At 44.4% G+C, this 12348-nt stretch overlaps 2 protein-coding genes across 2 annotated transcripts; one reads left to right on the top strand and one right to left on the bottom strand.

The window, feature by feature from the left end:
* Positions 1-1196: 1196 nt before the first annotated feature.
* On the bottom strand, positions 1197-3732 carry LOC109736056 (phenylalanine ammonia-lyase-like). The gene is made up of 2 exons (XM_020295274.2): positions 3272-3732; positions 1197-3151 (listed from the first exon to the last, which is right to left on the bottom strand). Exons 1-2 carry the CDS (start codon positions 3647-3649, stop codon positions 1409-1411), a joined length of 2121 nt encoding a protein of 706 aa, XP_020150863.1. The 5' UTR covers positions 3650-3732; the 3' UTR covers positions 1197-1408.
* Positions 3733-4948: 1216 nt separating this feature from the next.
* LOC109736039 (uncharacterized) lies at positions 4949-7173 on the top strand. The gene is made up of 2 exons (XM_020295255.1): positions 4949-5805; positions 6156-7173. The coding sequence occupies exons 1-2, from the start codon at positions 4949-4951 to the stop codon at positions 7171-7173; spliced, it is 1875 nt and encodes a 624-aa protein (XP_020150844.1).
* Positions 7174-12348: the final 5175 nt, after the last annotated feature.

The raw sequence follows: 12348 nt of genomic DNA on the forward strand, positions 1-12348 counted from the left end.
ATTTTTTCAACATATAGGTAAATATTTATCATGTACATGGCAACCTCTTTTCCTGCCGTTTTTAATATGGTAAAAATTCTGAAATTTTGTTTCCCATACTACCAATGGGTAAATTAAATCAATTTCCCTATGTGTTTTTCCCCAACAGTTTGGCAATTTACTTGCTTGCATAATGGCATTTTTGTGTGTTTTCCTCTTCTTCCTGACAATCTTTTGTAATACTGTTTATTTTTACCCACAACATGGCATTTTTGTGTGTTTTGATTCGCGGCCGCAGAACATCAGCTGGATATTCGCGTATATATGGGGCTTGAACTCGATCATGATCTCGAGTATTATATTTGTTCTATAATTTTCCTGCTGCTTTCCGACGAATTAATTAGCTGCAAAGATCCTCCAATGTTACGGTAACAGTTTGATTGAAGTGAGCAGTCAGGTACGTGGAGAGACTATAAATAATGTCTGCAGCTAGCATGTGGCTTCCTTACACCAGTGATTATTAGTCTGGTACGGAGATGGGGCCGAACTGCGCCCACGAGGACGAGGCACGCGTTGCACGCGGCATGTGCCTCACGAGTTCATGTGGCGTTTGAATTTTCTCATGAAGGAGGAACCCGGCGTACGCTGGTCCTGCGCACGGGCAGTGACCACCCAGTACACACCGTGGCCACGCATGCATGGCAGTGAAATTTGCTTTTTGAATCACACTTGGTGGGATATACTGAAAAGAAATGCCAACCTTGGACATGTCGGGAGAGTGAGCAAAATCAGTTTTGAGAGGGCTATATAGAAATAACATTGTTTTTATTAACTTACACGTACAGTATTTTATAATCATTTACATGTTATCTACAAGTATGCACACATGTTACAGCTCTTGTGGGCGTGACAATATTCGAATGGATTCTCGAGATGGTTTTCAGAGGGCTCCTTGCCTTTCGTCTTGCAAGCTTATTTTGAATGCCCTTTCAAATTACGTGTGAACCTGGTATTTTGTTTTCATGAACTTTTTCGTTGCCGAAAGAAACTATTTGTGTTCGGCCACCAACAAAGAAATAAAAAAATTATTTATCCAACATATGTTCCTAGCGCAAAGTTAAGTCAGAGAACAGCGTATGAAGTGCCTTTGTCACATTTCAGACTGAAATTGGTAAATAGAACACTTAAATAGCAACAACTGGATACAAGACTAAGAGTTCGGAGAAGCCATCACATTGTGTTGATGGAACTAGCCACGACGGAGATACTACCGATCAGTACTCACCACTGATCAACTCCGTGAGAATATTACAAAACATCGACCTCTAAGAAAATCCAACGGAAAAACAACATTATTACTTATAAACTAAAAACGTCTGAAGCCTTCATAGCTCTGAAGCACGCTATCTTCTCTTCAAGTTCTCGATGTTTAGCGGATCGGAAGGGGCTCACCAGTCCACTCCTTGAGACACTCCAGCAATGCGTCGATGTGCTTGCCCTTGTTCATGGCAACAAACACCTTGTCCACCTCTTCACCAGGAGACCTTGTCTTCTCCCCGGCCAAGTACTCTGTCCCAAGCTCCTTGCGCACGAACCGGTAGAGCGGGTATGATCGGCATTCAATGATACGATTCTGCTGTGCGGCAGTACCGTTCTCCACGGCACTCCGGGCAGCCTCGACCTCCTTTGGCAGCAGTGCACGGAGCTCTTGCTCGGACATGGCAAGTTTAGCAAACACTGATGTCTCCACATCGCGCTCGGCCTCACCATTGGCCAAGGCATTCTCCACAAGGACTGCACGCATCTTCTGCATTAATGGGTAGTTGGAGCTGCAAGGGTCATCTGCATACGCGAAGACCGCCTCACGGTCGACTGTGAGCAACAAGTCCTCCTCGCAAAAGCGCGCATTGTGGAGATGACCATTGTTGTTGGTGACCAGTGTCTTCCTAGCCACCATCTTCACACAATTCTTGACAACATTCTTGACATTCTCCTCAAGGTGGCGGAGGTCTATAGCCTGACACAATGCGACCAAGAATGTCGAGGACATGAGCTTCAATATCTCAATGGCCTCGGCGGTCTTCCTAGAGGAGATGAGACCGAGAGAGTTGACACCTTGGTTGTGTTGCTCTGCGCTCTGGACATGGTTGGTCACAGGGTTTCCCAAGAATTGGAGCTCGGAGCAGTATGAGGCCATCACAATCTCGGCACCCTTGAAGCCATAGTCCAAGCTTAGGTTACGCCCGCCGGAGAGGTTGGAAGGCAAACCATTGTTGTAGAAGTCGTTCACTAGCTCTGAGAACTGTGCAAACATGAGCTTGCCTATAGCAGCAATGGAAAGCCCGGTGTTGTCCATGGACACACCAATGGGTGTGCCCTGGAAGTTTCCACCATGGATAGCCTTGCCACGGGAGACGTCGATGAGTGGGTTGTTGTTGACAGAGTTGATCTCCCGCTCAATCGACTTGGTGGCAGAACGGATGTCCTCAATCTGAGGGCCAAGCCACTGCGGCGACGTGCAGAGTGCATACCTATCTTGCTTCGGCTTCATTGGTGTATCAAGCTCGTCGAGCTTCTTCTTGAGCATCATGTAGGAGCTCCCTTCAAGAATGTGCTCCATGATGGCGGCGGCCTCGATCTGTCCGGGGTGGTGCTTCAGCTTGTGGGTCAAGTGGTCGGTGTACTCCGGGTTGCCGTTCATGACCTCACAGAAGACAGCTGACAGGACCTCAGCAAGGAGACCAAGGATGTTAGCCTCGAAAAGCACCATGGATGCAAGCCCTGAGCCCACCGCCGTGCTATTCATCATTGCAAGCCCTTCCTTGGGCTGCAGCTCGAAGAAGCCATGTTGGATGCCGGCGATATTAAATGCCTCCGCGGCATTAACCTTCGTGCCATCCGGAGTTGTGGCCATGCAGTTTGGGCGGCCGGTTACCAGGCCCGCAATATAGGAAAGCGGGACGAGGTCACCGGACGCAGTGAGGGTGCCCCGGAGAGGTTGGCATGGTGTCACGTTGGTGTTGAGAAGTGTGACAATTGTCTCGAGGATCTGGAAGCGGACGCCAGAATATCCCTGGAGCAAGGTATTGACACGGACGAGCATCACCGCTCTCGTCGCCGCAGCAGGCAAAACATGGCCGTCTTTGCCGGTGCCGAAGGCTCCCGCGCGCATTAAAGCATCTTAACAGCAAGGAATACATGCACAATTTTTTTTAAAAAAATAAGGCTTCCATAACTCACAAACAGAGACGATGAAGAAGTGTAATATAATTCGTTTTTCCTGGGTTAGCTTGTACCTGACGAGCTCCCTCTGGAGAGCGCTGACCTCCTTGGTCGTCCGGTGGGAGGTGGCGTCACCGTAGTAGCTGTCGGTGCCGTTGGTCATGCTATTCATGACCCAGTCGCTGCTCTCCTTGACGCGTCCGCGGGCGGAGTCGTCGAGCTCCACCCTGGTCACGGCGCCGGCAGCCACCGCAGCGACCATGGCGACGGTCAGGCTGGCGCCCTCCATGGTCACCACGGGCCTACGGTACTCCTCAACCATGCGCTTAACCGCATCCAAATGGCTCCCTGAGAGCTCCTCCGCCGCCTTCCCCCAGTTCAGTGGGTCAGCCCGCGCTGGCTGCGCCACGCACAAGTTGGCGGCGACGTGCCCGTTCTCGCACTCCATCGAGATATGCAAAGAAGTGCTAGAGCAAGTAAGCTAGCTAGATTCTCGAAGGACTTGTGATGGGTAGGAGCTCTAGCTGGAGAGGAAGCTGAGGCTTTTCTTGGAGGGAATGGAGGGAGGGGACGGGTTAAGTAGGCAGCGCAGCTGAGTAGGTAGGTGCGAGAGTGAGGATTATTATTATTGTTATTATTTGACCAAAGAAGAGTTCAGTATTAATCCGCCCCGCTGCGTAGAGTTGTTGAGCGTACATATGTATTAACATTTTTTCTTTAACATTTTTTCTGCGTACATATGTATTAACTACCATGCATTTTATGTGCAGAGTTGCTGAGCTCACAGATGGAATAAGATGTACATTCTATGTGGACCTGTTGCTGGTTGATGGTTGCTGAAGGGGGCATCACCTAAGAGCATCTCCAACAGGCGCGCGGTTGCGTGGCGCGCTAAAATATTTATTCAGCATTGAAATAGTGTTTTTTACTTATTGACCTTCCCCTCCGCGACCGTCTTTACACCTGGTCCAATCGCCAGTCCTCCCCTATCCTTGCTCGGCTCGACCGGGTCCTTGTCAACGTGTCTTGGGACGCTAAGTTTCCCACATCCACTCTCTCCTCCTTCACCCGCTCTACGTCCGACCACGTCCCCCTTGTTGCGTCGATCTCTTCCGCCGCTCCCAAAACCCGCATCTTCCGTTACGAGAAAGCTTGGGTCCTGCATCCCTCGTTTCGCTCTTCGGTCGTTGCAGCCTGGGCCTCTGCTTTTCGGCCAGATCCTACTGCTCGACTCGTTGCTCGTCTCCGTCAAGTCAAGCTTTGCTGTAAACGATGGACGAGGCGGGCGGGGCCAGCTTCCCGCCGTGAGCAGGATTGTCGGGTGCTCGTTGGCTTCCTTGATTGCATTGAGGAGCTACGCCCCCTCTCTCCCCTCGAACGTCTCCTCCGCTCTCTCACTATCGATGCCCTGCACCTCTCCATTAAAGAGCGGGTCCTATATTGGAAACTCTGCGCCAAAGTTCGTTTTTCCGTGGATGGGGACGAGAATATTGGCTTCTTTCACGCCTCCGCCTCCTCCCGTTTTCGGAAAAACTGTATTCTCGTCCTTTCCGTCAACGGGGTCGATCTCCTTTCTCATGATGACAAAGCTGCTACCCTCCGGACCTTCTACAAAGATCTCTTGGGTACTGCACCTGCCTGCTGTTGGAGTTTCTCCCTCTCTGACCTTTACCCAGACACGGCTCCGCTTTCCGATGACCTCACGGCCCCCTTTTGTTCGGACGAGATCCGTCGGGCCTTTTTCGACATGAACCGTCTCTCCAGCCCCGGACCCGATGGCTTTGGTCCCTCTTTCTTCGTCTCATTTTGGGATACTGTTGTTTCTGATGTCGAGGGGGTCTTTCATGACTTCTATGATGGTACTCTTGATCTCACCCACATAAACCACACCTTCCTCGTCCTTCTCCCTAAGTTCGAGGCGGCTCGCTCACCGTCAGATTTTCGTCCCATCTCCCTGCAAAACTACATCATGAAGGCCATCACCAAAGCGTTGTGCTCCCGCTTGCAGCATTACATTCACTCTCTGGTTGACCCTGACCAGACAGGGTTCCTTCCTGGCCGCCGTATCTCCGAGAATATTGTCTACGCGGCCGACCTTCTTCGCGCTTGCCACACCCGGAGAGCTCCTACCGTGGTGTTTAAAATTGATTTCCGGAAGGCGTTTGACTCCGTCAACTGGGCTAGCCTTCTCACCGTCCTCTCGGCTAGGGGTTTTGACTCAAAGTGGCGCGGGTGGATCCACGCTATCTTGTCTAGCGGCCACACCTCGGTTCTCCTCAATAATGTCCCCGGGGATTGGATCCTTTGTCGCAACGGCCTGCGTCAAGGCGACGCGCTCTATCCTTACCTTTTTATTATCATTGTCGATGTCCTTCAACGCCTCGTTCGCCGCGCTTCCGCGGAGGGTCGGGTCACCCACCCCATTGATCCTTCCCTCCCGTGCCCCGTTTTGCAATACGCCGACGATACCCTTATCCTCTGCCATGCAGACATCCCCTCGGTTACCCACCTCAAATCCTTGCTGGACGCTTTTGCCCTTGCTACCGGGCTCGCCATCAATTTTCACAAATCTGGGTTCATCCCGATGCACTGTAGTGATGGGCTGTCTGCGGCCTTGGCTAGGGCCCTGGGCTGCCCTATCTCTTTTTTTCCTCAACCCTACTTAGGGCTGCCCTTCTCTCCGTTGAAACTCCCCATCTCCGCCTATGACCCCCTCATCCGTTCTTTCGACCGCTACCTCTCTGGATGGCGTGCCTTGCTTCTTTCTTCTGGTGGCCGAATGGTCCTTTGTAATGCCGTTCTTAATAACCTCTCTACTTATTTTAGGTGCTCTTACCTGCTTCCCTCTGGTGTGATTGAGTTGATCGATCATAGACGTCGTGCTTTTTTTTGGACCGGTAAGGATACCTGTTCTGGCGCTCGTTGTCTTGTTGCTTGGGATAATGTGTGTGCAGATGTGCAGGAGGGTGGCTTCGGGATTCGCGATCTTCGTCGGAAGAACATGTGCCTGCTCCTCAACTTCGTCCACAAGCTTCACCAACTGGACTATCCTCCGTGGAAGAGTTGGCTCCTCCGCAACATCAGGGGGACGTGGGCGACTGCTCTTCGGCTCCTTCCTTCCTCAAGGTCATCGTCCGCCAGGGCCTCCCGACGTACAGGGCCATCACTCGTGTGGATCTTGGGGACGGGCGCGCCACCTCCTTCTGGCATGACCGCTGGTGCCCCGGTGGTGCCCTCTGCTTCGAGTACGCAGCGCTCTTCTCCCACTCCACGTGTCCCAACGCCTCCGTGGCGGTGGTCGCCCTCGACGGTCTTCATCTCCAGAGACGCCTCTCCTCTGTCGCTGCTTCTCAGCTGGGTGCGGTTCGGACTCTCATCCGTGCCCTGCAGCTTGTAGACGCTCCGGACCGCCGGTTCATGGCTTGGGGAGAGGACCTCGAGTTCAGCTCGCGCGTTGCGTTTCGGGTTCTCTTCTCAAATGGAGTGCTCTGCCAGTCCTCCATCGACATCTGGTGCTCCAAACTCCCCCGGAAGATCAAGATCTTCGCTTGCTTGCTGGTTCGTGACCGCCTCATCACGCGTGTGAACCTGTACGCGAAGAGCTGCGCTCCCTCTAGCATATGTGCCTCCTGTTCTACAGAGGAGACTACTGCGCACATCTTCACCTCGTGCAGGCGCGCGGCCTCCACCTGGGCTCGTCTAGGGCTGGGCCCCTTCCACTCGGTTGACGGGGTTCTCTCCTCGCCCCCGGGTGCATCGACCTCGGTTGCGCTTTGGAAGGACGGGCTCCTTGTGTTGCTTTGGCAGCTTTGGAAAGCCCGGAACAACGCCACATTCAACGGTGTCGACTGCAACGCTTGCGACATCCTCTCCAGAACAGCGGACGACATCATGCTATGGAGCTGCCGCTACGACACTCCTGATCGCGCGCTTCTCCTTGAGACGCACGCTTTTTTTCTTTCGGCCATGTAACTCTCCCTCCCCCTCTTTTCAGTTTTTCCGCTGCTTAGCTGGTAGTTTTTTATCTCTTCGACAAAAAACTCTGTATGACTGCCAAGTCCTTCGAGTAATATAACAACCGGTGGGGCCCCCGGCCCCCCGTCATTCCCGGAAAAAAAATAGTGTTTTTTTAGCGCATAGGAGGGCCTTGCTCCAACGGGCGCTGCAAAATATGGCGCGCGCTATAGCTCCAGCAGATGCTGCAAAATCCAGCGTGTGAGCAGCCGGTTATGGGCATGCAAATTATACTAACTAGGTAATGCCCCGCACATTGCTGCGGGAACCTTAATAAAACAAATGCATAAATAGATGCTGTAAAACTAAAATTATTGTGATTTTTTTAGAGATTGCTCTCAGTTTATATTTTAAAAACAATAAAGCATGTGATGAAATATTGTATAAAAAGAGAAAAATGTTGGATTGAAGTCAACGGGGTGCCTAGATAAAAGTGTATAAGATGACCCGCATATATTTGCTCCAAGCCGTCGCGTCTATGCCCACACAAAAATTAGTGAAACAAATTGACATGCATGATTGTTGAGGTGGCACGATTGCATGGTTAGGTTAGTGCATAAATTGTAACTTATGACCACATGCATGACTTCATGATGTGGCATAGTTGCATGAAGAGAAAAAATAAATAATGGGTTGCAACTATTTAAGAATGAAGGCTGCATCCAGCGCGTCCCTAGGCAAGACCTATATGTGTCAAGCCTCACACCGGTCATGTGTGTTTTTCTTTGGACCCCAATATCCACCTGACATTCGATCTAGGCAGGTTCCTAAAATGAACAAATCGTTGCTCATGGAAAGATCTACCTGTTTTTGTTCGATCTAGGAGGAGAGTGGAGTGGAACGAACAGTTAAGATATCTATATTTGTACCATTTCTAGTATTTTTACCGTGTTGCTTCAATTTTGAAAAATACTTTAATTTGCAATTCAAATTATTATAAGAAGCAAGAGTTCATATATAGTAAAATACATTAAAATATTTGGATCAATTTACGATTACCCACAATCCGTCCCTTTTTTTGACTCCTCGCGATTTTATGTATAGTTGCGCATTTCTGTGCCAATACAATATTTGGATCAGAATTTGTTATATGATATTTTTACAAGTTGAAAAATAGTTGTCCTCAAACCACTGCATAACTTGAGAAATTTGTTGATATTATGTCTATGTATTACTATTCTAGCTAAAGGAGTTCAATCTCGAGGATGTTTCAAGTTGCTCCCTGCTTGTCGCCTTGTTTTTCTTTACTTCTTCTATTGGTTTCATGGCGGTAAGCAACACGACGATATTTGCACATAAAAATATTAGAAAATCTAATCGAATTAAACATAATCTTCGATATGGATCATGTACGTTTATGAAAATTGTTCATCAATATTTAGTCAACTCTTCGAGGTGCTATTATCACCAAATTCTAAGTAGTTGTCTAGAAAGGATGTTTTTTCTTCATCAACTTTCATCACTGTTGTAACGAAAAGGACAACGTTTTTTGACATTGTTCTTCAATGATCACAATTTTTCATGCTCCCAGCTCGAAGGTCTCAAATACATAGATTAGTCCTCCCTTATTTCTAGCTTAAACTTCTTGAATAATATGTTCCCATTAAAAGCATGGATCATACTGCATGCCCAAAACACAAAGAAAATATTAGCAAACTTATAGAAAGCAAATTGTGAGTGTTATCAATGAGCCTTCTCATTTGATAAAATTGTATCAGTGTTGATAAGTTCATTAGTAGATAAGTTAGTTGTGTGCTAAAGTATTAAAATATTGACCTTAATGGTCCATGTCTCAGCTCTTGTAGTCAATGCATTTAGCGGTGTTGTAGGTACTATACTGTTTGAGGAACAAAAAATAGGAATAGGCATATTGATTAGTAAAGCGAGTGATTTGATGGCTGGGCCGGGGCAAGAGTGTTCTATGTATAATTAGAATTACGGCAAAGGAAGCGTTTTGGTGATATTAATTTACCTAGGATGTGCATAGTACAGATTTTTATTTAATCATGAACATATAATAATAATAATATACATATGTGCAATTTCTCTACATGAATACTTTGTTGAGTACAAATAAAGTATCATTGATCTATTATATCAATTCATCAAACTGATATACACTGAATTAGACTTGTTAAGTACCATTTGGTATTAATTTGGTATAAACTTGGTCAAAGTTTACAAAGTTTGACTCGAGACAATGCTAATATGTGAAGTAAATAAAAACAGAGGGAGTAAGTTTTTACAATCTATAAGCATGTTTCATACACATTATTAACATTTTCATACACATGATTAACATTTTCTAATTGTTTGTCATTTCACATTGTATATTTTCCGTATACATCAAAAACATTTTTATACAAGTTTAATATTTTTCAAATGCAAGATTAGTATTTTTATGGTTTATTTTAGGGGAATTTTTGTAATATATATATATATATATATATATATATATATATATATATATATTTCAAATATTTCTAAATATAAAATCAAGTCAAAAGACAGAATTGTGAATAAAAAATGGAAGAAAGAAAACATGTCGTCAACAGACGAGCCATGGCTACTGGGTCGGTCCAAAACCTGCTCCGTGTAAGTAGGACTAGACGCCGCCAGAGCTATATCTCGCTTATAGCAAGATATATGCCCGGCTACCTGATGGTTTTTCCCTGCTCGCTGTAGTAATTGGCTGGCCGTACGTTGTTCGCACGCTGCATTCGCTGCCTTCGATCCATTCGCTTCACTAGTTCACTTTGATTTATTTTTTCTTTTCGTTGTTTTCTTTTTCTTTCGGTTTTCCAATATTCCTTCAATGGTTTTCGTCGGTTTTCTGTTTATCCTTTGTTTCTTCACCGTTTTGGTCGTTTATTTAATCGGTCTGCACTTTTTTTCATTATTTTTCCTCTCCTTTCCCTTGTTTACTTCACCTGTTTTATATGGATTTTCTTTTTCAATGGCTTTCTTCTGTTTTTCTTTTGTTCTTCATTATACTTTGATTTTCTTTCTTTATTTTTTTGTTTTTATTTTGTGTCTTTGCTTATTCTTTTTCTTTCTTTGTTCATTTCTTGATTTTTATCGGTTTTCTTTGTTATTCAATGCGTGTAAGTTTTTTCTGTACACATTCTACATTTTCCGTACGCATCGGAAACATTTTTTATATACATGTTAATTTTTTTTTGAAATAATATGTTTTATTTTTAAAAAAACTTGATTAACAGAAAAGGCAAGATTATTTCTTTGCAGGTAGTTTTGATTGACATTGAAGAAATAGCTTCATTAAAATTTCTTTGTATGGAAAAATAGCTTGATTAACATTTTCCAAAAACTAGCTGAAAAACAAAATGGGAAAACATAGTATTTTGTACGTCTACTTTTTCCATAGAGTATCATTTTTTAGATAATATAGAAATTTAGTACACGGTCAACATGGTTTGTATACACATTTAACATTTTCAAATGCTTGAATAATATTTTTAAAGTTCAAGATTGATTGTTTTTAATACGTGGTCAAAAAAAATATACATTTAATATGTTTTCAAATGCTTGATTAACATTTTACAAATACGACACTAATAATTTTCCAAGATTCTTGATTAACATTCTATAGATACATGTTCAACTTTTTCCACATTGGTTTTTTTCTATCTATGTCTTTTGTATCGATAAGAAACGTTTTCTCTATACACATTTAACATTATTTTCAACTGCTTGGTGAACATTTAGTATTTATTTATTTTGAATATTTTGAAATATAAACCAAAGTAAAATAGAAACAAAACAAAAAAGCGGTTGTGGCATCCCGCACTCCTGGGCTGGCCCATCTTGTGGCTCCATTCAGGCGAGGCTTCCCTCGGTCTGGCTAGAAGCAAGGTACAGCCACGCTCGCTAGACGCACCTCTTAAAGCAGGGAGCTCCTATACGGCGCTTTCAGCTCCGATGGTTGCACCTGGCGTTCATGTGTCGGACTCCTAGACTAGCCCAAAAGTATGCTCTCAAAACATAGAGAAAAGAGGATATTCCTGTCAATTGACAGTTGATCGTTGTAGCTAGTAACCAATAGGTCGAGCTTATTTGGCTGACCACAATCAGGAAATAGTGCTATTTGACCCTTCCTTCAGTTAACATATATTTAGAAAAAAGTATAAATTTTTAAAAGATTTCTTTACAATATTGAAAACAACCACGACTTAAAACAAGGTTCCTAGAAATTGGAAAAAGGTTGAAGAAATGAAAAAAAAAAAAGTTCATGAACTTGTGAAAAGGTCTTGAATTTGGAAAAGCTCAACAATTTGGAAATTATGTTAGAATTTCCAAAATTACTTCATGAAATCAAAAAAGTTCATCAATTTTGAAAAACAATTCCTTGATTTTGAAAAAAAAAAACTTCGATTATGAAAAAGATACACAAATTTAGGAAAATGATATATTTTTCTAAAAAGTTCATAAATTTCAAAATATAGTTCAAGAATTGCGAAAAAGTTCACCTATTTGTAAAAAAACTAATAGGTTTTGGGAAAAATTATAAAAATAGGAAAGTGTTCGTGGATTCGAAAAAATTTCATCGGTTTGATAAGTCCATGGGTTTTGTGAAAAAGGTTCTTGAATTTGTAAAAAAACTGTTTCAAAATGAAAAATGTTTCAAGCATTTAAAAAAATGAAAAACGAAGAAAAGAAAAAAGAAAACCCCGTCAAGTAGAAATTAGGATTTTGCGAACAGAAAGAAAGAATAGAAGAAGAAGAAGAAGAAGGTAGTAAGTAAATTACAAGATGTGTGCTGTCCAGGCTGGTTACCGCAGAGTTTTGGCGGTTTAACAGAAAAAAGAAAAAAACTAAAAGGGCCGCCACGGCGTGAAGGGAGGGTGTGAGCCGGTTTGCAGATTTACACAGTAACTAGCGTTGAAGGCGCCGAATAGGAAATCCTATTTTCAAATATAGGCATCGCCTGAAACAATCATAGTTGGCCTAGCGACTATACCCATGCTTTATTTTCCTCTCAGTTTGTTCTCGCTTGTTTGTTTCCCTTTTCTCCATTTTTTTCAAATGGTAATAAAATAGGAAAATATTTTTATGAAGGTCGTTTGACATGAATTTTCGAAATTATTTGTATCTCAGAAAAATGTAAGTTGACTA

Source organism: Aegilops tauschii, chromosome 2 (genome assembly GCF_002575655.3).
Source record: "Aegilops tauschii subsp. strangulata cultivar AL8/78 chromosome 2, Aet v6.0, whole genome shotgun sequence".
NCBI lineage: Eukaryota > Viridiplantae > Streptophyta > Magnoliopsida > Poales > Poaceae > Aegilops > Aegilops tauschii.

Bases quoted from the DNA above. Each gene is read 5' to 3' on its own strand.
- LOC109736056 (XM_020295274.2), bottom strand. From the start codon at position 3,649: ATGGAGTGCGAGAACGGGCACGTCGCCGCCAACTTGTGCGTGGCGCAG. The intron at 3,152-3,271 runs AAGCTAACCCAG...TAAGATGCTTTA, and splicing joins AGAGGGAGCTCGTCAGGTAC to ATGCGCGCGGGAGCCTTCGG.
- LOC109736039 (XM_020295255.1), top strand. From the start codon at position 4,949: ATGAACCGTCTCTCCAGCCCCGGACCCGATGGCTTTGGTCCCTCTTTC. The intron at 5,806-6,155 runs GTCTGCGGCCTT...ATGTGTGTGCAG, and splicing joins ATGCACTGTAGTGATGGGCT to ATGTGCAGGAGGGTGGCTTC.